The sequence below is a fragment of the Symsagittifera roscoffensis genome, chromosome 7 (genome assembly GCF_963678635.1).
Source record: "Symsagittifera roscoffensis chromosome 7, txSymRosc1.1, whole genome shotgun sequence".
In the NCBI taxonomy this organism is placed as follows: domain Eukaryota; kingdom Metazoa; phylum Xenacoelomorpha; order Acoela; family Convolutidae; genus Symsagittifera; species Symsagittifera roscoffensis.
In genome coordinates this window covers 27,848,670-27,874,628 of record NC_087068.1, presented here as the reverse complement: position 1 = coordinate 27,874,628, position 25,959 = coordinate 27,848,670, and the positions used below count along the sequence as shown (strand labels likewise).

General features: G+C 37.3%; 2 protein-coding genes across 7 annotated transcripts in view; both read left to right on the top strand.

Annotated features, from left to right (window-relative positions):
* Positions 1-6,332: 6,332 nt before the first annotated feature.
* Positions 6,333-25,959, top strand: part of LOC134851661 (SH3 domain-containing kinase-binding protein 1-like) — a 68,177-nt gene continuing 48,550 nt past the window's right edge. For all 6 annotated transcript variants that reach the window (XM_063867840.1, XM_063867841.1, XM_063867843.1 and 3 more), the window contains exons 1-6: positions 6,333-6,356; positions 17,637-17,729; positions 18,251-18,411; positions 22,658-22,802; positions 23,029-23,134; positions 25,539-25,656. In XM_063867840.1, the coding sequence (XP_063723910.1) occupies positions 17,723-17,729; positions 18,251-18,411; positions 22,658-22,802; positions 23,029-23,134; positions 25,539-25,656 (537 nt within the window). In that variant the 5' untranslated portion in view covers positions 6,333-6,356; positions 17,637-17,722. The remainder of the gene's footprint in view (positions 6,357-17,636; positions 17,730-18,250; positions 18,412-22,657; positions 22,803-23,028; positions 23,135-25,538; positions 25,657-25,959) is intronic.
* LOC134851430 (DNA/RNA-binding protein KIN17-like) lies at positions 16,337-17,555 on the top strand. Its single transcript, XM_063867506.1, has one exon. The coding sequence runs from the start codon at positions 16,345-16,347 to the stop codon at positions 17,512-17,514; it is 1,170 nt and encodes a 389-aa protein (XP_063723576.1). The 5' UTR covers positions 16,337-16,344; the 3' UTR covers positions 17,515-17,555.

Genomic DNA, 25,959 nt, shown 5'->3' with positions numbered 1-25,959 from the left:
AACTGATTCGGCACACTTCTAAAATTCAAAATATGCCGTCCTAGCAAAACGAAAAAAAACTTTAAAGCAAGTAAGGCGCACAGGGCTCTTGTGGGGTCGTACATATCGGAATTTACTGCCAAGCAATGGTGATCAATAGGCAGGGAAAGAGGAAAATTCAATTTCGTAAAATTTGATTGGCAGACATTGAACCCAAACACTGAAGTCATTGCTTCGAACCCAAACACGAGGCAATAAATGACAAGCCGATTAAGGAACTATTTTTGACCCTGTTTTGAAATCCGGGACACCAGATTCTATTGCTGGCTGACAAACAACACAACATGTCCAGCTCACAATTTGTGTACACCACTGAAATTTGAAAACTCACTCTTCTCAATTGCCATTTTCTGATCTGAGAGCCATTATTGTATTTTTATAAATTTAATGTTATAGCTTTGTTGAACCAATTGATCGATTTGAGGCACAAGGACTGAAGAAAAAAAAATTGACCCACCTGTTGACATTCACATACGGCAGTTGGAAAAGGCTGCAAGCACTACTCTACAGACTACAAAAATCCAGTCTAGTTTCGCGATGAAGCTCTTATCACTGCAATCGCTGTCCATTAGGAAGAATAAGCTTACAAACAACATACGCAATTCAAATGAAGGCAGTTAACACTCAAATTTCAATATGAGTTTGGTTTTCAAAAAAAAAGCAAGTCATTTCAAAAATATATCAACTCGAAAAAATTAACTATAAAAAGGATAAAATGGTCTTAGAACTTCAAAAAAAAGTTTATACAAAATTTTTACGTATCACGTTGATTTTCGAAAAACAAACTGTTGAGGGTCATTCAATCAATCAAGAGATTTTAACTGTCTGTATTTTTCCACATCATTTTTATCACATTGATTTAACAAAAACTGATGACGCAACAGGTGTGAGTTTCAACCTAAAACAACAAGTCACACGTACGAACATGTAGGAAGCTCTTTTAGCCTAATTGTGCTGATAAACTGATGAAAGCATATGTTATGTTCGATGTTTGTGCTTGTTTGTCGAGCGAGTTTTGAGGGATTTAACAGACAGGTCTGTCGAGTAGTACTGCGATCATCATTACGCAGTTCAATACAATCATACGTCACCTTCAAAAAGTATGCCCAAAAAAACAAATCCAAACACAAATTTGAAATCAGTAATTATAGGCTCACCAATAGGTGAATCTTGTCGCAAAGAACTGCCTATTCAAAAATAGCTGAAATGGAAAAAACTTCGGAAGTTATTTACAAGCTGGCTTAAACTCCTGAAAAAATGCTTCAGCATGCTAACAATTCTATTGTTTTTGCACAAAACTCCTTAATTTTTGTGAAAAGAGCTTTTGGAACACAATGACCGAGTTTTGAGAAACTCCTGATATAAGATAGCAAATGTAAAAAGACTGATAACCAATTTTTGCAAGCACGTTACGCTTGAGAGGTTTTTCCGCTCGCTTTTTACCAAACCAAATTTTATTTTTGAGCACGAGTATGCAACGGAGTTTTTGGCAAAGAAATATCTCAAATGATTCTGAAGCTAGGAACGGTTGATGTTAACTGGTTCAGTGCTTACCTGGAGTTTTCAAATCGCAATGGTTCACTTTTGTTCCGTTCAATGGAGAAAACTAAAAGTTACAAAGCAGAAGATAAGAAAAGCTATTGGAACCTGCTGAGATTCAAAGTTTGTGAAAAACATTTTCGCGTTTGCGGTAATAAGAAGTACCCGAAGATCGATGGTACGATGTATTTTTGTGAAAATTTCTTTAGGCATTCAATTTTGAATGCCCTTATGGAGCTCAAAACCAAGCCCACAATCCTTCTGTTTTAAAGCCTCTGTGTTTACCGATCAGAAAAGACCAGACGGTTCGACGCTTGTTCGAGTAGCTGCTGATAGGCAATTCTCAGGGGATGTAACGATAATTGAATCCAAGGTCCTAGAAGGAAAAACGCCGGCTCTGTATGTAAACACGGAACGGCGGCTGATGGGGCGCAAAATCGCGAAACTGATAAAAAGAAATTTAAATTATGGTGAATACGTCAAGCATTTTTTTAGTTTTCTTGTAGTAAATGTTATAAGTGCCCCGGATATTTGCCGCAGCTTTGCATCTAGTCTTTCTAATCGATTGTCTCGATATTGCAATTTTAAAAGAGAGGAGTTTTGTCACTCAACCTTTTCTGATTTCTTAGTTTTGTTGCCCGCGTCACCCAATTTTTCATTCTCCCAATGAATTTTTGGAAAATTTCATATAATATTCTGTCTGACCACTCAGAGTTGCTAATGGACTCCGCCAAGATTTAAAAATTGTGAAAAAAAAGATGCTTTTGTGGAAGATCGAAGTTGGTTGGCGACCAGAATCTTTGGTGTTTTTTGCATTGAAAAAGAAGACACACGAGAAGCTACTAACTGATTTATCGCAGTCGTAACAATATAGTGAGCGGAAAAAACTGATCGACAGTGGGGTCATAAAAATTGAAAAAATCCTAAGCAAAAAATTGCTCTCCATGAAAACAAAAGACGCGATCAGCGAGGCTCTGTACAGTAAGAAAAGATCCACGGGGGCGCAGCTGGCTAGGCGGCAAGAACTAGCAAAAGTACACAAGCACGAGGTACCACTTCGTTCCGTTTTCTTAACCTGGTAGCTCGTCTGACCATCTACACAAAAAACTTGCATAACATCTCGATAAAATTGAAGAAGCAAGATATAAAAGATCATTCAAATGGCCAGGGAGATCTTGGAGAAAACACAATTGGACTCTGATGAGAGTATAGCTTCTCCTGCTGTAAAGTCATTGTTCACTAATGTTCCACTCACGGAGTCTGTTGAAAAAGCCATGAGAAGTTTTTCTGGGCAAAACAACCCTACAAACTTATCTAGCAAAACTATTGAATAACTATTCAATTTGGCTATGAGCAAGGAACCCTTTAATTGTAACGGTTTGTAGTAAATACAAAAATAACGGTTTAAAAATGGACAACTAATTTGTGGCCAAAAGAATATGAACCTGCATCACAGAAGGATGTAACAAAATTAAAGTGCCATATGAAGATAACAACCAACGGATTCTCCTCTGGATCTCAGAAAAAGATAATATGTCAAACTAAGGGGTAAGAAAGCGAAGCCTGCTTGAAATCGTTCCACTTAGGGTGTGGTAACATCTCGAAGACCGTATACGAAAAATTCGCTGAAACATCTGGAACTGCATGACAAGAAAAAATCATTTTGATTTGGAAATTCTGGAGTAGTTCTCGAAGGTGCTGATGAATTGCATTCAAGATTGCAGTTTAAATTTAAAGGGCTGGAAGATAATGTTAGGTCGGCCTTTTTGGATGTAAATTTATACGCGGACTGACGAAAACATTTCAAATATGGGTGGTACCAGGAAATTCATTGATATCGGCTTAGATCTTACTATTAGGGGCTGCACATTTTCGCAATACAAACGAAGTGTTTCTGAAGAGACGGTCCATGGGACCTTCAGAGCTATCTCAACCTGAGAAAAGTTTGTCAAAACATTGAGAAAAGATTTGAAACAATGGAAATAAAATCAATAGCCGGAATCATGGTCACGCTGGGGAGTGTCTGAAACTCTTAGCAAAATCGTTGGGGGAAAGAATAACTTAGGGACTATGGCATCGAAATGGTGGAAAAACATATTCTCTTTTGACAATGCAATTCGAGGCAGTCTATTGCATTTAATGGCTGCAAAATTGCGGCAAATATCCAGGTCACAAATAGTTTTTTTTAGTGGAAGAAAAGCAAACACAAGCTTTTCAACTGTCAAACCTTCCTTTGCAATGGAAATGAGATCCAAAGTGGCGTTTAATTTTATGTTTAGAGGAGTTAACTCCATACCTGTCGGCCCGATAATGCTAAGCTTAGCTACAGGGATTGATGAACATCTCGCAACTAGGGCCTACCTGTAGAACAATTTTTACTAGAAATTGGTAGAAGAGCAGGCAGAACTGATTACCTTAAGTCCAAAATCATAGACCAAACAGCCAACACTTACAAATTACATATTTAGAGGATAGAGGCTCTAAACATTTGAGTCAAAGGCCCAAAATCATCACGAAGGCTAACTCCACAGCCGGAAATAATTTCAAAGTTGTACTTTTGGTTTCAAAATTGCTATAAAGTCAAAAAAGTGAGATGTCTGAATTGAAAATACTTCCGATAAAACAAAACTAACACTGAAAAAAAATGAACAACTCAAAAATGAACAGGAAAATGTGAATAAAGATTCTATGATTTATTATATAATTACAGTTGTATATAATTGTTTTACGTTTTCCAGGTCTTCGATCAATATGCAAAAAATTTACAAATCTTAATCCTGATGATGAACAAAATGTGCAAAAATTTTTGAATTAACTTTTTGAAATCATTATATTATCGTTATTTTATCAACCAATATTTTGAAGTTCAGTGGGACGGCAAACCTCTCACTGAGATTTTTAGAGTAAGGTCTGTAAAAATTTGAGCACATGTACCGAGGAACACAGGGCAGGTAGTTTTCTTGAAGAGAGAGTCTCCTTCGCATTATAGGTTGCAAACGCTGCGTGTTTACTCGACCCTACAATGAGGAAGCTACTTTCACAGAAATATTTTAGGTGTACAGCCTAGGGAACAATTGAGCATCTTAGTAAATGTATCTAAATGAACCGTTTCACTAAACTGTGAAAAATGAGCCGCTTTTTAACTGGGTGAAATGGTTGAAGACTAGTGAAAAAACTTCAGATATCATAAAACTTTCTGATCTTATGATTCACAAAAACAGATCAAAAAAATGAATGTGAAACTTAGAAAAATTAGAAAAAATGTTGAAAATGATATAAAAACCAATTAGATCATATCTGTTGTAAGATTTTGAAACTTGAACTGTTTCCTGTTGAAAAATGAAGAGAACTAAATCAGACTTTATCTACGTAAATTTTGCACAAATAAAACGTTATTTTCAAGTATTTAGCAGTGGTGGCAGAAAAGCATTATTGAAATTTTTATATGAACTTCTATCATAATTTGAGAAAAATGAATGAAAAAACCTCTGACAGGTTTTTTAAAGGATTGGTGTATTATCTATAAAAAAAATTCATATTATTTACCGTATGAAATGCAAGTTTAGTTGAGGGAGTAAAAAAGAACTGATCCGAGGCTTTCGATCTGGCATTTCTCTCTACAAACAGGGGCACTTTTGACGTTCCCAATTTGTATAGAAGTTTTTTTTCATCCACAGTTTGTACTCGCAATTGCAGGTCACATCCAAGATGGCCCAATACATTTGTGTGTAGAAGAAGCATAAAACATCAAACTTTATTTAGCTGAAACAATGGCAATATTAGCAGGTAGTTGCCTTGAAGAAGGCGGTCGTTGTATTTTTTTTTTAACATATCCATTTTGTCAACATAGATTGAAACTTTTTCACTACTTTAGGTCCTGTTTAGTTGCAGAGGAAATGATACATTCATAAGTAAACAGTGGTCAAATAAATGACGTGTACCTTGTTGTTTTCTGATAATATTCAATCGATAGGGAACTTTCTTGCAAATTAAGATAGATTTTTTTTCAATTTCAAAATTTTATCAGCATTGTGCACTGACCAAGATAAGTTTTGGCAAAACTATGTTCGTGGGCCAAGAAACGGGTTGTAAGTAAACGAAATGCCTGAACTTGCGAAAACGAGTATTGGTTATTCTCATATGTTAAGACGTTTTCTCGTAAATCACATGGGGAAAACTATAAAAATTTAAATTTCTTTTTATTTGCATCTGCCCAGCTGTGAAGATTCAAAGATTTAGCATTAGGGATTTTCAACATTAGTATAATAGACAGTTGGAGAAGATATACTCTAAGTAAGCCATCGATGAGAGTTTAAAATAGCATGGGTCACAAAACTGACCCTTTTGGAACGCCACTAATTGTTGTTTGACAAGCCGATAAGATCTCATTTTTAGTACTCTGTGTCTACGTCCTTATAAATATGAGTGAAATAACTTTAGTAGAATTCCTCCTCTGCCAAAAATTCTCACGAGTACAGAGTACAATTCAATTTTAACTCAATGTCTTAAAATATGCGCCTAAATAAAACTAAAAAACTCGTGGCACTAGGATCTCCAATCGTCGACTTTTGCCGTAAAGATTTGCTCGACAAAAAATTAACGAATTGGAAAAATCTTGGATGCCGTTAACAAACTAGACGCCCTTTATGGCTTTCACTGTCTGAAAAATTGCTGCATCATGCGAAAATCTAGTATTTTGCGGAACCCAGGGCAGGCAGTTTTTAAAACAGAAAATCTCTCCGGCTTAGCCTAATTGTTGTGATAAACTTATTAAATAGATATCCTTGAGTTCCTTTAGTAATCGACCTCAAGAAAATACATTCAAATCAAAACAAGCATAGCCGATTGCTGTGCAAAAGCACAGAATTTTGTATCGAGAGCAAATAGAGGGCTGGGACAAAGGTCGGAAAAAAACAAGATCTGATTTGCAGAGGACTGCTTCACATTTGTAACGCACCTAGTTTGCAGCCGATATCAGTAATCAGCATCTTATTGAAAATACTAACGAGTGGGAAACACAAACAACAGAACGAGCCACTGCACACTCTTGACGGAACAGGATTCCCAGGCTTTTAACTGAGATCACGTTCAGACCAGGAAACCCCGTACGCTCTCCCAAGGTGAACTAGCCCCTCTGCCTTTTCTATTCCTTCTCATTACTGGGTTTTTCCTGGGTATACTATATTCGAAGCATGTTTGATGATACCTTGAAGAGCGCCACCCGCGCTTTCAGTGGGAAAGACTATTACCCAACTATCGCCCAGTTGGTTTGGGCGTCGGAAGACGATGTCAACAAAATACTCAACGGTCAACAAAAGTCAAGTCTTACATGCCTCCTTTGCCAGTGCCTCTCACAGCTGAAAGAATCTTTGAACAAAGAGCAAACAATGACAGATATTGTATCTACACTCTCAACTGGGATAGGCGAACTCAAAGCATGCATTCCCAAAATAGAGTCATCAGTTGAAAGAGTCAGAGATGAAGTTGAATCGGTCAGAGCTAATGTGACTGAAATAAAAGCAGCGGAGCGAAGCGCGCCGCCTGTACAAGTACCAACGCAAATTTCGCCCGAGTCGTCTACCGAAACGCACCTCTATCAAATCAGACTTGATGGTCTACCCGAACTTGATAACAAGAACCCAGCGGAAATTATTAAAGCTGAAACAGCAGCAGTTGAACGTGTATTCAACCATTTGTCTGAGCCTCTTACCATATGCAACTTGAAGCGTCTCGGTGCTTACAAAAAAGAACGAAGCCGACCCAGAACTCTTCTCATCACTCTGCCACGTGTCTGGGATGTACGAAAAGTACTCTCGAAAGCCCCAATGCTCAAATCCTACAACGAAAAAGTTTATCTATCGAAAGGACTTGGTGAAATGGAAATTAAAGCTGAGAACGCCGCACTCAAAAGAAGGCGTGAACTCATTAATGAAGGAATTGAATCATCAAGACTCAAAATTCGCCAGTCAAAGCTATACCAAGATTCGAATCTGATACCTCTAACAGTGCAATGACTAAATGATTGTCACAACGCCCTCATCGAATTACTTGTCTTCAACGTCAGAAGTCTGATCTCTATGGAACGCCGGTACGCGTTCTCAAGAGCAGTAGCAGCCACAAAACCGCATGTGCTCGCACTAACTGAAACTTGGTTTACACCTGAGTTTTTGGATAGTGAACTTATGTTAACCGGTTACATTGCCTATCGGCGTGAGCGTGCTAGCAAAAATGGCGTCTCTAAACATGGCGGTGTCTTGATTGCAATATCCAAAGATATCAAGCATGAACATTTGATCATATCTGAATGTTCAGATGTCGAGTACGTTGCTTGTAGACTTTTCACTGCCAAGCAGAACTACATACTAGTGAATGTTTATAACGCGCCTTCTTCAAGTCCATACCGATGGACTTTGGATCACTGGAAGAAACTCCTGGAAGGTATTCAAGCTCTTCGCATGGATAATGAAGTTCTCATTATAGTTGGCGACGCAAACTTATCGACAGTCTGCTGGAACACACTGAATTCCAATGATGATCATGAAAATGATATATTGGTCGAGTTTGACCGCAGAAGCCTTACACAGCTCGTTGATTTCAAAACAACTGCTACTTCCTGTATCGACATAGTTCTCTGCTCATCCGACTCTTGCATCGCTAGCGTGTCTCCGTTTCATGTTTTCAACAATTTGTACAGCGTCAAAAGCCAAAATTGCTCCGACCATATTCCTATCAAGGTCACATTAATTGGGAAGGAATTGGAGTCAACACACGGGCCAAACCATAAATACAGCTTTGCACTTGCTGACTATGGAAAACTCAACTGCCTGATCGCAAACAATCCATTCACTGGCAACTGCAGGTCCAATATCAATGTACTTCTTGAAGAGTGGTATAAATGGTTGGACCACCTTTTAAAACAGTGTGTACCATACAAAACTCAACACCGGAGCTCACTACCTCCATGGATCTCCAGCAGTACCTCGCACCTGATGAAGCAACTGAAGACAATATCTCGCAAGTACGACCGAAAACCAACGGAAAGCATGCTTTGTAAACTAAAGACAATCGAAAGCCAGATAAAAATAGCTGGGGCATCCGACCAAAGCGCATACGAAGAAAAACTTGCTGAAGGGCGAAGTACAAAAAGACTCTTCAAATACTTCAAAAGTCTTCGAGGCAGTGGATCGATACCACCGAAACTTTTCTGGGGTTCAAAATCTGCAGAGTCCCTGAGCGATCAGTGCTGCATGTTTAATGAGTTCTTCCAATCTACTTTCACTTCATCGACTCCCGAAACACCTGGTTCTCAATCCACAGTTGTATCAACTTTCCTGAATGGCTACGAAGTGAGCAGCGCCGCTGTTGGAAAAGTGATGATTTCGCTAGATGTCACAAAATCCCGTGGACCTGATCTACTCCCACCTGTGCTTTTCAAGAACACGCCAACTTTGAGCAAATCTTTACACCAGCTGTTCTTTAAAATACAACAGGTGGGATGTTATCCGGCTAAATGGAAAGAAGGTGCAGTAAGCCCGATCCATAAAAAGGGTTCGAAGCTACATGTAGAGAACTACAGACCCATCACGCTCCTCAGCATTGCCTCGAAGATCCACGAAAAACTGATATTCAATGCTCTCTATCCTCACGTCATTCCACACATAAACTCTTCGCAGTTTGGGTTCACCAAAAATCGCTCACCAGTTTTACAAATGCTCTGCTATCTAGACAATGTCTATCGCAATATCTCCAACACTGACGTAAAAATCGAAGCCGTTTATTTGGACTTTGCGAAAGCATTTGACAAATTAAATCACACTGAGCTTCTGAGAAAACAGAAGATTCTGGGTATCCAAGGAAAGTTACTCAAAGTTCTGCGCAGTTATCTTGATCAACGTAAACAGTTTGTCCAAATTGGAGATGCAAGGTCCGAACTTCTTGATGTAACCAGCGGGGTTCCCCAAGGTTCACTTCTTGGACCATTACTATTCATCATCTATGTAGCTGACTTGCCTCTCAATCTAGTTTCTGAGACATTCATGTTTGCTGATGACACAAAGATATTGTCAAGATCCTAAATTCCAGGTTGCAGGAGAATCTGTCCTCTCTAGAAGAGTGGTGTAGATCAAACTACATGAGCTTCAATGTCGGCAAATGTTCAATTGTTACCTTTTCTAGAACAGAGCCAACCGATCTGGCTCTTTATGGCAAACCGTTAGCTCATTCAAGTTTGGAAAAAGATCTTGGCCTCTTGGTAAGCGACAAGCTGAAGTGGAAAGACCACATAACTGGTGCCTGCAGCAAGTCAAATAGAGTATTAAACTTAATCAAAAGAAATGTTGGCCACCGAGTGAGCACAAAGCATAGAAAGGACCTTTACAAATCAATGGTGATACCAATTCTACTGTACGGATCCACTGCTTGGAGTCCATCGAAAGGTGATCTGCGCCTGATTGAACGCGTCCAAAGACGCGCCACCTACTGGATGCTTAATTATTGTGATGACAATTACTGCGACAGATTGAAAAAACTCAACCTTCTTCCACTATCTCTAAATATTCAAGTGTATGATATTCTTGCTTTCCTCAAACTTATCGGTGCTATGCTAACTCCACATTCCCCTGGTATGATTACACAAGAAGAAGTGAAAACAGAGAGCACCGCACACGAGCTCATACTCGCAGCCTATTTGAACTTCCTGTCATCACAAAAGAAATTCAACGACAGAATTTCTGGTATCGTGCCCCACGCCTCTATAATCTTCTCCGCCGACATATCAACCTCGATGGGAGCAACGTCAAACCGCGTGTTATCAAATTTTTCTGGGACTACTATCACCGCCACTATAACGAACTAGACTCGTGCTCCTGGACTTTTGGCTGCCTGTGTAGCAACTGCCGTTTCCCGCATTCCATAGACTTTTCTTAATATGTTTACGGGCTCTTTCCCTTCAACTTTTGTTGTAAAGCTTCAATAATAATCATAATAATACAGATTGCGAACGCAGCGTGCGTACTCGTCGCAACAAATGACAAAACATTTTTTGACGAATTTTTGTATTTTTAAAACATTATGTATTTTTTTTCTCCCCCCATTGAAAAAACGTAACCCGTATCGAGTTTAATTTTTCCTGTTTTCCAACGAGCTTGAAATTCCAACTGTTTTCCCATTAAAGGGCCAGTATAAAAATTTTTTAATGATTTTCATCAATGTAATGAGAATTTTTATAGTGTTTTTTTTTTATCGATACGTAAAAAATGGCCGATTTTTATTTGAGTTACCGAAATGTTTCATATTGTAGCAGCTAGCTCCCTGTTCCACAGCATCAACACCCTTAACACAGGGGAAAAAAAGCAATACGAGAGCCTTGTTACAGCAATTCCTGGCCTATCCCTTAATAACAACTTGCTGAACCAAGGAAAGAACCTCCGACGACTACTCGAAGACAGTCCACTGAAGGAGAAAAAAGTGGTTTTGTGGCACGACGTGGTGAACAACACCATTAGCAGCCACAGAACAAACAACTATCGCCCAGCTGGTGTCGAGGAGCTGACAAACTATTTGAAGACGAAGAAGCAGCAGATATTGGCGATCGTTTATTGCAGAAGGGAAGGAACGCCCGACTTGTTTAGTCAACTTCTCGGCACAGGGGTGCTCATTATTCCAGCTACAAAACGACTACTCTCCAAGAGCAAGCAAAACAACCCGGAGCAGCTCAAGGAATATTTGAAGCTGCACCAGAGTGCTGATTTGGAGCTGAAATCTCTGCGATTGGTAGTGGCACACAAAGAAAGGCTGTCAGAGCTGATTGGCAATATCAGGGGCAAACAACAGAGACCGTCACAGACAAGGAGGAAGGCGAAAGCAAGACGTGAGCAGAAGCTGAGGGCAGAGGAAGTGTCTGCGCTTCAAAGACAGGGGTGAGAAGAGTGTGATTTGTTTTGCTTTGTGCCTTGTGAGTTTCATTACTCGTGGCCTGCAAAACAATGACCACAGTACTTTTGCCTGCTGTTTGGCTCAGACAAATTTTGAAAAGGAAACTAACTTGGAAAATTGTGTTAGACTATTTAAAATTCTTTAAAAAAGTTCAAGTATCTGTACATAGACTGAAGTTTCTGAGAAAATGTCTGAAAAACGATCTAATACCGGACTTTTTGAAGTTTAGGGTCCCCGAGAACGGGGTTTTTTCGGACCAAGCTGTGCATAATTTTCAATTGAAACTACTAAGGACTGAAACTTCTAGGGCAAATGAGGATAGGAAAAGGTACGAGGAGATGCTAAGGAAAGCGAGATCACTGGTGCAAAAAGAAATTGACAAACAGTGGTGGGCATCCATTTTCCGATTCGTGAGGCGGCAAGTTGAGGCAAGCTTAAAGACAACATCAGAAAACCATAGAAAAAAGTTAGAAAAACTGTCCGAGAGACAAGATAAACCTCTTGGGGGGAGAAATGAGCGATCAGTTAGGGTACTTGATAATATTGAACTGCCTGAATGGGTATATGAAGTGCTATCAATGGGCCCCAAGCATCCAATTAGAGACAAATTTAACGAAACACATTTTTTGGCGGATATCGACATTTTCCTCTCACAATTGAAAAATCAAAAAACATCTGGTGAAACGTTATGTGAAATAGAAGCCGCGGCAAAGGCATATGCAAAAAACGTACGGCAAACCCCAAGAGACAAAGCCGTTGAAAAAACGAGGAAATATCTCAAAGATAATGGGTTGCTGGCTGTGCCTTTTGATAAGGGGGTTGGTTTTTGCATAATGAGGAAACAAACATATGAATCAAAGCTGGAATCCTTGTTGCAATCTGCTCAGTTTGTGAAAAAAGATGCAACCACTGATGAGCTGATACTGAAAATTGAGAAAGAACTTAACAAAGAGTTACTAGCCATGAACAAAAGAGACGAGATAAGTGATCAGTTATATTCTAAGATACGATCAACAGGGGGGCAACCCGCCCGTTTGTACGGTTTAGCTAAGGTACACAAGGATGAGACACCCCTACGACCTGTACTATCACTTCCCGGCAGCTCGTATGAGAATCTTAACAAAATGCTTGCGAAGTTTTTTGACAACATCGATGGAGCAAATATAGAAACCAATACTAAAGAGGCTAGAGAAAAAATAGAAAACATTGCTCTAGATCCGGATGAAACCATAATATCTCTTGATGTGAAAAGTTTGTACACCAACGTTCCCCTGAAGGAGGCAATTGAAATTGCTTTACAGAAGCTGTACAGCCAGGAGTCTCCTCCTGAAATTCAAAGAGCAACCATGAAAAGGCTTTTGAATATGGCGGTCAGCAAAGTATATTTCAAGTGTAATGATTCATGGTATGTACAAGTTGATGGTTTAGCAATGGGAGCGTCCCTCGCTGTAATTCTGGCAAACTTATGGCTGAAAGAATACGAATTTGCTCTACGACAACAAATACCGGTGGGAACGGGGGTACAGCAAATTAATGACAAAAACGGCTTGTGCCCATGTTGCAGCAGGAAAGTCACATATAGATCAAAGGGGGTTGAATGCGAGAGTTGCCGAAACTGGTATCATCTAAAATGCGGAAAAATATCCGATGACGTATACGCATCAATAACCGAGATAGTCTGGTACTGTGAAAGCTGCTGCCGAGCTAAGAACAAGGAGAAGGATACTCCCCAGGTGAAATTGTTCCTCAGGTATGTGGATGACATTGTTAGAACAGTCAGAGGGGAGCCGAGTTGTCTTCTCGATGCCGCCAATTCTCTTCATCCAAATTTGCAGTTCACTCTAGAGAAAACTAATTCGGAGGGGAATTTGCCGTTCCTGGATTTGAACATAAATATATCGCAGGATAGACGTGTAACTTGCAGTTGGTATGAAAAACCAACAGATACAGGGACTATACTGAACTATAGAAGCTGCGCCCCAACTCAGTATGAGCGTAGTGTTATCCAAGGCACTGTACACAGGGTTTTTAGGAGTACATCTAGCTGGGAGCAATTTGATAAGGCTATGGAAACTAATAGGGCGCAATGGCTGACAAATCAGTACCCTGAAAATTGGTCCGCAAAGGTGGCTTCAGACGCCTTGTGCAAGATCATCGAGGGTAAAGGCAAGCCCCTGGATAGTGACAGGGGTTTGTCAGTTCAATCACCAAAGGATGAAAAGCCCCCAATGCTGATGGTGCAATATAGAGGTAACCAGAGCCAATATTTTGCTAACAGGTTACGAAAATTAACGAACGTTCAAGTGGTTTTCACCACAAGAAAACTACAATCATGTTTACCATCACTGAAGTCAGCATTTTCTAATGACCTCAAGTCAAGAGTGGTTTATAAACTGTCATGTAGTGGATGCACTTCCACCTATGTCGGACAAACTGTTCGACATTTGACCACTAGAATTGAGGAACATAGGAAAGCAGACTCACCGGTAGGCCTCCACCTTCAGCAATGCCAACTTGAAGGAAATAGCGCAGATCTTAGTTGGGAAATTATAGATAGGTCAAACAACCAAACAAAATTGCTAACACTAGAGGCAATACATATCAGGAAAGAGAAACCGGGCTTGAACACGCGCGATGAGTTTAGGAGCAGGGAGTTAACACTGAAAATTTAGTCCCAAAATATTTTTGGTTTTTTATTCAAAACGTACATGTCTAAATCGAAATTATGACTCAGAAACTTCCAGACAAATTAATTTTAAAATGTTTAATTAATTTTAGAGGTTAAAAGTATTTTAATCTTAATAGTAATTTAGAGGTCAACTGTGATTGGCTAATTTTTTATCATGATGGTTTAGAACCAAATTGTATGTGATTTATTGTAAATAACATTTGTAAATTGATGTTTTATCGTCATTTAGAGTAGTTTATTGTAAAAATCCTGACGATGCACATAGTTGCGAAAACGTTTGAAATTTACTTTTTAGCAAAAATTTCTTCAGCTGCTTTTTATCGTTATCATTTCCATATCTACAAAGTTTCTAGGATTTTAACTGGAATATGTGATTAAGGGAATCCTGACTGTAACCTCGATTACTATGATACTTTTGACCTTCTGATTACTTCTAAAGGATGAGATAAAAGTTAAGAGAAAAAAACGTACTGAGAAGCGATTAAAAATGTGTTTAGAAAACAGCAATGTGGAAGAAACGCGGCGAGGTCTCGAATGTAAAAAAAGTTGCGTGTTCATAGCTCCCAAAATGAGGAAACAGTCTCATAAGTCCCAAAGCGGTCCTTATTATGCAGCTTGCTTTTAAGCTATTTGAACAAAGGAATGATCATGCTTCTTATCGTCAGCGCAACCTAGTTTCAACCTATCTTAATTCTAAAGGAAAAACTGGCGTTTACACGACAAATTTTTTTTAAATTTAGATCCTTTGAATTTCGGGATCTACGGCATTTAACCCGAAAACATTCGAATCAAAACCATTGCCCAAATGTTCAGATAGGGTTATTTCCCTAATTTTGTATTTTTTAATTAAAGGTAAGAGTGTAGAAAAATTTTTTGAGGGCAAATAAGAAATACGGAGAATTTTGCCCCAATCTGGTTATACAATACCGAAAAAAGCACTCGGATAAAAATTGTTTTTGCCCTCCCTGAAAGCTTTCTATGCGAGTGAACTGCAAACCAGATATGGATGTAATTCCAACTACTTCGACCAAACGGTCCGACAGTTAGCCTCGAGGATTAAGGAACCCCTCTAGGAGGGTGCACCTAAAGAACAGCATTTGCGCGAGTGCGGTAGAGAAGAGGTTGTGCGGAGTTGAAGTGTGGCACTAAACATTAATCGAGGAACGCCTATAAACTGCTCAAACTAGAACTATTGCGCGTTTGAAGGAAAAGGATCAGGTTATAGGTTCGAAGAATGCAGGGTTGCGGAACTAAAATTTAGTTTGTAGTTCATGTACAAACTTGGCAAAAAATTGTCTCAATAACCTGAATAACTGACATGTCATGTTGGAATTTTTACCAAATTGAAAACCTAAAAATAAAAACGAATTTTGAAGAACATTTTAATAATATTGTGTTATGTATAATTACACTAGCGATCCGCTTAGTGTATTATTATGAACCTTCTTTTTTTGTAACATAACTCGCAAATAAAAGTGTTCATTAAAAGTGTTTACTTATTTGAAAATTTCACTATCATTAGAAATTAAATAGCATCGGTTCTATGCTTTATTTGTGGCTAGTGTTTGTTGCTTATTAAGCGGCCGTGGCTGAGTGGTTAGTGTTTGAGACTCTTAAGCTACGGTCGCACGTCCGAATCTCAGACGTTGCCAATTTTTTTTTCTCTAATTCGAGGCTTATTTCTAATTTTTCTTATTGCCTTTTATAGAGGTGCTTTTTGTCGTGTTCTCGCTATTTTTTGCGAAGCAAAGTTTCGCCTCTGTGTTACTAACTGTGGTCTGAATCTATTATTTTTTAGATTAAAATGTGATTGACTTTTTTTCTTGAATTTTTTTTGCTTCTCCTCGGTTTAATTTTTTCTTTTGCCATAAATCCTTCAAAATAATCATAATCCTAATTGAGAATCGAACTTATCTTGGTGAAAACTGAGTTTTTTTAAATGAATTAGAAAGTCTGCTATCTTAACCAGTTTTTCTAGCTTAGAGTTAATTCAAAATTTTAGCAATATGTACTTTTTTTAAAAGGTTCGCACTCTCAAAGGTTGAAATTATGAAAGACGTATTCTACTGATGCTTTTTGTTGGCCTGCATTTCCTTGCAGCTGGCTATTTTATTGTACTTTTCGGTAATTTTTTCTAGGTCATTATGCCTAAGAACGATTTTCTTACACCGAAAGCAATCGCGAATCGTATCAAGTCCAAGGGACTTCAGAAGTTAAGATGGTATTGTCAAATGTGTCAAAAACAGTGTCGAGACGAAAATGGGTTCAAATGCCATTTGATGTCTGAAAGTCATCAGCGACAGATGATGCTGGTGGCAGATAATCCAAACAAGTACTTAGATGCATTTTCTGAAGAGTTTTTGTCTGATTTCCTGGATTTGCTCCGTCGGCGTTTTGGGACTAAACGAGTAAATAACAATCAGGTGTACAACGAATACATTCAATTCAAAGAGCATATACATATGAATTCAACTAAGTGGGTGACCTTGTCAGAATTTACAAAATGGCTTGGCAGAGAAGGTTATTGTCATGTAGATGAAACTCCTAAAGGTTGGTTTATTGCATACATTGACAGAGATTCTGAGGCAATGAAAAAACAAGAAGCTCTCAAAATCAAAGAGAAAATGGATTATACCGACGAGGAGCGTAATCAGAAATTTATTGAGCAACAGATGATTCTGACTAGTTCCAAACCCGCACGGCAAATACAACCTACAGAATTAGTTAGAGAAAACGATGATGAAAAAATACAGATCAAACTCAATAACAAGCCGATAATTTCTAACCCCAGTAATGATCTACCTGCTGCTGAAAAGGTAGAAAATCCTCTGAAAAGAAATTCAGATTCAAAAAAGCCTATCAAGTCAAAGTCGAAGCCTAAATCAGCTTTGCAAGAGATAATGGAAGAAGGATTGAAAAGCAAGAAACAAAAGATGGAAATACCAAACGAAGACGAATTTATCGAAGATACTGCCGATGATAAATGGCTAACAGAAGGCTTGATTGTGAAAATAACGACTAAAAGATTGGGCGATAAATATTATAAGCAGAAAGTAAAAGTTATAGAATTAATATCTGATTACATTGCTACCGTACAGCTTGTAAATGAGCTAGAAACCAAAATCAAACTGGATGCTATACACGTTGAGACGGTGATTCCGGTTCCGGGAAAGAAAGTCAAGTTTGTCAAAGGAAAGTTAAAAGGAAAAACAGCAACAGTTGAAGAAATTCGTGAGAAGGACTTTTGTGTCCGAGTAAGATTAGATAATGATGTTTTGCAAGTTCCATATGAAAACGTTTGTAAATTCGATTAGTGTTTATCTATCATTTTAGAGTTGACTATTTAGTGGATAAAGGTTTTAATTATTCTAGAAACATAACAAGTTTATAATATGAAATTGAGTCAATTTTACACTTGTGTGAGATATTTTTTCAGTGTTTGTGATGAAGAATTTGCGGAAGTAACGCAGAATTGAATTTGGCTCTTTGAGAAAAGTGTTGGAGATAGAAATTTCTTCAACAATGACTGGTTAGTTTTTTTTCGATTGCTTCCGTTTTTGCTGAAAATCATTTCGTTTGCAAGTAATTTTAGGGTATTTTACGAGACATCTGTTAGTTCAGTTGCAACTAGCATGGCTGTGTTATAATGCGTCCTTTTGATCAAAATTGTTATTCGAAAAATTCAAAAAATTTATTCAACTTTCATGGGGTTGTATTTTGCAGGCAAGAATACAATGAGTTGAAACAGTAGTTTTGCAGATATGATCATTTTCGTGATAAATTTTGAAATTCCTATAAATACTTGGAAGCTCATTCTTGTTCTTGAAATTCAAAGAGCTATTTAGTCATATTTTTTGCTTTGAAGTTCGGAGTTCTTTTTTTTCTGTTTATAGTCTCTTTTCTGTTTATAGTCTGTTGGCTTTAACCAATTACTTTTAAATAAGAAGAATCTCAGGTCGACTAAATAATATGAACTAGCTAAACCGAGCCTCAGAATATTCAGCCATGTTCGTTTTACCGTTTCAAAAACATTCGTGTGTTTACTTTTAGCAGTTGAAGTGACCCATCTATATGAAGCTGTAGCAGATGATGAGCTGACAATCAAGCCCGGGATGGTGTTGCGGGACTGCATACCAGTGGAGGGGGAGATTGGGTGGATGAGTGGGGTGTTGAACGGAAAGAAAGGGTTGTTCCCGGACAATTTCGTCAGGGTAAGATGTGGCATGATAGTATACTAGTTGAGATTTTGAGAATTACCATTCACCTTTTCTGAGACGCTAGACTGAGTCTGAGTGCTCTAGTATATATTCCTCTAATATAAAAAACTCTGTTAGAAATGGGATGTTTCCACCACGTTCGAGTGCTGATAAAAAAAAGGTCATTTGACAGCATTGATATGGCAATTTTCTTCATATGTCCTTGTTTTGGTTGGCTCAATTTCAGTTTTTTACACTAGCAAGTGTAGTTTAATAGTACTACTTCTTTTTTACAACCTAAATCGCAAATATAAGTGCTAATTTTGGTAGCACTTTTGAAGCTGGCTGTATCGGCAGTTTGGCAGCATGTGCTTTAACACAGTTTGTGCATTTTTAATTCATCAAATGAACCGAAAAAAGCTTTTTATTTCACACAACTACAGTCATAAAAACATGCTTTCAAAAACTTTCCCACTCCATATATCTCGCAGATTCTTTGAAATGCATAATTTGGCTCTGTGCGTTCCAATGTAATACATGCTAAGTTGTGTCGAATTGTATTTGGTTCCACTTTCGCTGCATCGGATTAGTAATTTATTAGCATATGTAGCTACTTTTTTGGTGGCTAGTGTTAGTACAGCCAGCGAAGCTTCGCCTCTGTGGAAAAATTTGCTATCAATAAGAAATTACTCTTGTTTTTTTATATATTTTTTTGCGGATTTGTAGGGTTTAGTTTTTGACGGCTCAATTTCCGTTTTTAAATTAATTTCTTTGTATAAGAAATTAAACTTGCTTCATTATTGAGCATTGAGATTTTTCCGAACCCTTCACTCTTGCTGTAGAAGTAACGTGGTTGCCTTTGCATTCTAAGGTCTGGGCTTCCAGTCCCTGTCGAACATTGTAGTTTCAGTATGTATGAACTTGAATTTTTTCCGGTAAAACTGAATTGTCGGGTTTTTCTTTGTCTGCTTTTGTAGGCTAAGCCTACAAAGCGTGGCCTTTTTTCTGCTTTGAACATTTTTTTGATTATTTACAGTCGCCCTGTTATTTTATCAATTTTCCAACTCGGTTTCTGGTTAAAATTTTAATTTTTATTTTTATCGGCTTTTGCTTGTTTTATCGGGTTATTCAATTAAGTTTGTGGTGTTTCAAAGGCAAAAGTTAATGATCATTTTAAAGATGTTCCATAAAGTCAAACTCCCTGCGCGTTTTACAAGGTTGTTTCCGCAACAAAACACCTCCATCTAGTTAGGAGTGGCCTGAAGCTTAATTAATTGCGAAAAACGGTATAAAATGTGGGATTTTTGTTGCATATTTTTTTAACATGCGAGGATAGTGCTAGGGTGAAAACTGTAGCGTAGATTATAACATGATATTGCAAATAGCTAGGATAATTTTATCACCATGAGGTAGTTCTTTTGGTGTAAGATAGCTCAGGGTAGCTCTATTTCGCTTTATTGATTTCGTTTTATCAATTTATTTTGAAACGAAATTGTGTTTTTCTAAGTTTGTTTTTATGATCTATTCCAGCAGATTCCCAACGTATTGAACTTGTTCAGCCAAAAGTTGATAATGGCATAAGGTTTTTTCTTTGCCCAATTTCAGATATCTTAATGATAGCTAGCACCTTGAGGGTCAAAGTTGGTAATTATTTTGAAACCCGAGCAATCGTTAATTCGACTCTCAACAAGTCAGTCCAAATTCGGACTAAAAAATTGTCTCAGTGTCGAGAAAAATTGTTTAAGAGTCACACTGAACCTAGTGATGACTCTTAAAAAGGTCTTAGTGATTTTTTTTTGTTTTTTCGAGAAGTCTTAAAATGCGCTAACTACAGCTGTGCATTCATCCTTTTTATGCATTTATGACTGCAGTTAGATATATTTTCGCTTTTTGAGTTCAATGCAAGATCATCTGCTGAAAGTTTGTTAATTTGCGCTCTCCGAATACGAACGTGAAAATGGCGCAAAAACATGAATTACTTCTAGTTTTGAAAACTGATTTCAGATTTTTACATTCGTGTTGAAATTCAAAAAGCCTCTAGATCATTAATTTTGTATATTAAAGTTCGAAAGTTGCAGGTTTTTTTTTGAAAAATGAGTCAGTTTTTTTCTGCCTTTTTGCATTCAATTATTTTATTCATTTCTGTTGGCTATGTTTGCTTTTGCTCGGCTGCTCAGACCACAATTTTGTGAAAAGAGTGGACTCACCATTTCAGCGATGAACGAGTTTTCTATTGAAAACAGTGTGTCAACATTTTAAAAGGAAATTACTTATCTGTGAATCTATCTATGATATACTTAAATGCGGCTCACTATCTCAGTTTGCTTAGGTTTTTTCAGTGTAATGTTTTCGCATGTTTAACGAAAAATTTTTTTGCTCGCTTAAGCTATATCGTATATTGCAACTCGTAAGAAATATTTTCGATTTTCTAGCTTGAATTCAGTGCTTTTTGTCAGGTTTGAAATTAGCAACCCAAAAATTGTATGCTCTCGGGATTAAACTAGGAGTTGCAAATTGGGCCTCCAAATATAAATTCCCAAATCTATTTAGTTTACCAGATACGAAGATTTTTTGAAATTTTTCATAAAACGTAGATTTGAAAAATTCAACAAAAACTGAAATTTTCAACCCTTTAGTTGGGTGCTATCAGGGTACTCTCAGGTGTTGCGAGTTTTCACTCAAAAGTTGGCAGCTCAAATTCTTTTAGTTTGCGAGATATGACGTTTTCTTAATAATTTTTCAAAAATTTTCAAATAACTTAGATATAAAAAAATTAACAAAAGTTGAAATTCTTAACTCCATAGTGTGATGCGCTGCCAGTGTACTATCAGGTGTTTTACATGGCGCATTCAAATGTGATTGCTTAAATCTACTTCTGTTCCAAGATATGGCATTTTTATGATTTTTCACCTATTTTCAGAAAATTTGAATCTGGAAAATTTCACAGGTTTGAAATTGCCAACCCTGTAGTCAGATGCTGTCGAGTTACTCTCAGAGGTTGCAAGTTTTGCCTCCAAAGCTGACGGCTCAGATGCTTTTGATTTCCGAGTTTTGACCTTTTTTCAATATTTTTTCAAAACTTTTCAAAAAAACTTGTCAAAAGTTTGCAATTCCCATCTTTTCAGTGGGATGTTTTCTGGGTACTCTCAGAGGTTGCAGATCTTGCCTATAAGTTTGATAGCTCAAATCATCATGCTTTTTCAGTTTCTTTTTTAAATTTATGATCTAAAATAAAAGCCGGGGTGCTCTTAAGATGCTCTCAGGATGTTTGTCTGGACTCCAATTATGACTGCTTCCTCAGATATGACATTTTAATCTATTTTGAAAGTTTTCAAAACTGCTCAATTTTAAATAGTTTTTTTTCAAAATCTGAAACTGTCGGTCTTTTGGTGGGGGTAATGTCAGGTTACTACCAGCGGATGCATATGTGGCCTCTCATCCCAATATTATTGCTGAACTTTTTTCATAAAACTTCAATTAATCTAAGAAAAAGGAGCGTGATATTTTATAATTAATTATGAACCCCATTTATGGATTTAATAATTTCTGCTATTGAAATTGTTTAAATTTGTTAAAATATGGAAAATAGAGTTTTATGCTGTCGGCCATTTTGGTTCAATTTTTGAAATCAAAAGCGTTGTGGATTCCCGTTGTTTTTTAATATATTTTATGTATAAGCTAATTTCATGTTCACTATTCTGTTTGAAGCACCAGAGGTGCGTTACTGTATAGATTATCATGATCATCTTCTTTGTATAAAAAAGCTTGATGAAGTTGCCGCGAAATATTTGAAAAATATCTCTTTTTTTGGAATCTTTTTTCGATTTTTTTGCAATAGCTGATAGCGGTCTAAACATTTTGCCCAGCAATCGGATACTCTCTTGCTGAATTGGCAAGCCGAGTTTATCTTGAAATGACATATGATTGAATGGTGTAGCATTATAGTAGTTTTGTTGTCAGTAGCTTTGAATTGATGTTCAAAACAAGTGCTCTAACGATTTATCTAGTGCTCGGTAAAGAGGACGACAAGATTTTGAGGCTACATAGCATTAAGACGCCAAATAAGATATGAAGTATGAAAATTTAACTGTTCGAAATTAAGGTTTAATTAGTATTATTAAAATAGTTTTTGCAATATATTTTTTAAAATATATTTAGTGGTTTCCGTTTCATTTTCCATTCACTTGGGTGTGCCATGCTATGCTTGCCTTGTATCGTATGTGTTGCGAAGCTCCATTTCTAAGCTCCATTTTTGTACTAGGTTTTAAATACCGGATCTGAGGGGAATGCTAAGTCGGTTGCAGCGGCTCGACTTTCACTCTCACCTGTCAATGTTACACCTGATGAGGACAATGAGTATGACATGGCTATTGGTGAACGAAATGCCCAAGAAGTCAAACTCATAGGTAATAATAAGTAAACGCTTAGGATATAATAGTATTCGACAGAAACTGTCGAAAACTTAAAAAACGGGAAGGGACCTAAAGAGGTTTTTTCTTTGTAATAAAACTTTATTTAAAAATATTCAATTGTTATTAAAAACATAAGTAAGCGTTCTTTTTACATAATTTATTATATTCGTTCCAAGTAATTGCGAAGTGAAGCAAATCATTTGCGTTGTTACCATTACAGATAAGGACTTTTCGATTGTGAGTGACTTCAAAGCAGTGAAAGCTGGACAACTGAGTCTGAAGAAAGGAGGCAAGGTTAAAGTGATGCGAACGGAAGAAGACGGATGGTAAATCTCTCGACTTGTTTCACCTTATCAATTTTTTTAAATATCTAAAATGAACGAAATATAGAGACCGGTGTGTTTTTGTTAGACGTAGGTTTTGTGGCTGTGTACTCTTTTCCAACTTATGCGGCATCATTTTTTATTGTACCACTTTACCTCGCGTTCCAATTTAGCCTATAAAATTTCACCTTAGGCTCATAATCAAAAATACCTTATGTCTTTTGAAGTAGAACAAAACCGTGCAGATATCAATGAACTATTCAAGTAACAGAAATATTGGTTCTAAATTGAATTGAAATCAAAGCATTAAATCAAATTGCTTAAAACTCAATTTTTACCGCTATTAGCCCAAGGCTGAAGAAAAAACATTTGTTTTGATATTGGCCCAGAAACACAACTCAAAGAGACCAGGAACCTCGAAAGATTTGTTGTTTTCTATTAAGTCAATTGATTTTCTTAGAATATTCGCAAAAGCCATAATTGATCGAGAGCTCAATTGTTTGAGAGAATATAAATAACCTAAGATTAATTGCTTGAAACAATTTACAAGGCTTGTTACTCGTTCGTTCAAAACCCGTCTGTTCATACGACTCGACCTGCCTTCTTGTCACTTCTCGTCAAGGCCTTGAGATAATATCGAAAATTTGATTGACTGCTTCGAGTTGGGTTTGATCCAGGAGCATTTAAAAAGAAGGATGACTGCCTTAAAACAGTGCAGTATCACCAAGATGTTCTTGCTAGTCCAGCGCACGTTCCTTCGAGTGGTTCCACATTGTCATGGAAACAAAGGCCCTCGGTTGTTGCGACCTATTGTCTTCCCTTTGAAGTAGCTTCTGTGAAAGTGAGAGGTAAACTATGGGCCGAGAGTCTCGTCTAGCTTAGAGTGATCGGCGACTCCCTCATTTTTTCAGATGACTTGATGAGACGTAGCAGTTACCCTGTCGATGGGCGCAGAGCTTTTTCATTAAATGAAACCAGCTAATTGATTGCAATTCGTATTTAGTTATTAAGAGTAATGAACGTAGTAAGTACTCTTATATAGGTCTTGGTGATTTTTTTGCTTTTTTCAGGAGAAAGTGTTAAAATTTCACGCTCAGTTTTGATTTTTCGTGGCCTGACTTTTGATTTCTTTTTTTTTAGTTCAGTTCATTTCCTTTGTTGAAAGGAAGGCAATCTCAACTATCGAACAGCGAAAGTGTAAAGGTCACAAAAAACGTGATCGACGTCTATTTTCGAAAGTTAATTTTAATGTTCAGATTTCCCAGCGGAATTAAAAGCTTACTTATTGATCCAATTTTCTTAAATTGGGTTATTTTATGATAAAAGCACCAATCATAAATTGTTCTTGAATTTCAAAGAGCTTTAAGGGCATATATATTTTCTTTAAAATTCGAAATTTAAGCTTTTTCAAAAAAACAAGTCAGGTTTTTTTCTGTTTCATTGCGTTCATATTCTTTTCCAAATGTCAGTCCATGTTTAGATTTGCAATGGCATAATTTCAAGGTTACATCATAAATATCGGTTCAGCTCAAGGGCATCAAATTGTTGCTGTCGACGAAATCTTGCAATATTTCGGTATCCTCGATCGCTCTGTCGCTAAGACAAAAGCAGAAAATTTCAAATGCTTTGTTACAACTGTGTATCACTACGTGGGTCAAATTTTTCTTTCTTTTTTTTTCGGGCTAATTAAAGCCCTGCTTATGGTAAATAGAAAAAATGAAACAATTGTATGGCTTTCTTTCTGCCACTGATCTAATGGTTACTGATGTTGCTGGTATCTACTGAATTTTAGTGTCTGTTTTTTTTTGCACAAGCCTTGTGTGGGACGTTCTGTGAAAACTTGAAAAAATATGATGAACTTTTCCAGCGTTCTTTTACGCTTTTTTTCCCGCAATTTGGCATACTTTTGGCGATAAAAATGAGGATTCGGCAATAGCGTTGTGACAGACCCCAGTTAGGCAAATTTGATATTGCAGTTTCGGACAAGACAACAGACAAATTGAACCATTTGTGTCATCTATCTGCTTTAAGCTTGCAAAAACTTCAGTTATTTAATTGTGATAAGGTACAAAAACTGGCAAAGTGCTTAAAGGACCTAATAATGCTTAGCTTGAATTTGTGGATCAATCGAGTCTTAATTTTTGCCTCCATTATGTTAAAACGGGCAAGTTAAAAATTTTTAACTAGGTATTGACTGCGCGTCAAATGATAGAGCAACGGATATATTGCTGCAGGGTAAGTTGGATCATTGGCAAATGCATAGGATAAGTTGGAATAGTTTGAGTAATATGTCTTGCTATCTAGATTTTAAGGTAGTTTTTTTTTAATCTTCGGTTGTTCAATAAATTATTTCGGTTTGTTCGTAGAAAGTATGCCCATGAAAGCTGAACAGTGGATAAAATTTCAGGTTCTTTGGGGAATTCAAAAACGAGAAAGGGACATTCCCAGCATCGTGTGTGTCGGAATCAGATGCAGTTGGTCAGACTATCAAACAGTCTCCTAAACAAAATTCGAACCAAAAAACGGTAAGTTGTTTCTCATCTTTGTATAAGGAAGTCGGTGTCCTAATCTTTATTGGTCTGAATTCAATTAACGGATATCCTAATGGATGCTTAATTACACGAGAGTTTTTACCATTTGAATTACGGTATCTTACCCTCACACTTTGATCATGCACTTTTTTCATAAGTTGTGCGATCTTTTGCATTGTTATGGTATAGTATGGCATGGGCGATTTTACTGCATGCAACTTTTTGCTATGGTATCCTTATTTCCTGGTACTCATTTGGTTGTCCACGGTGAAGTCTGCCAGCAGTGGCATGAAAAGG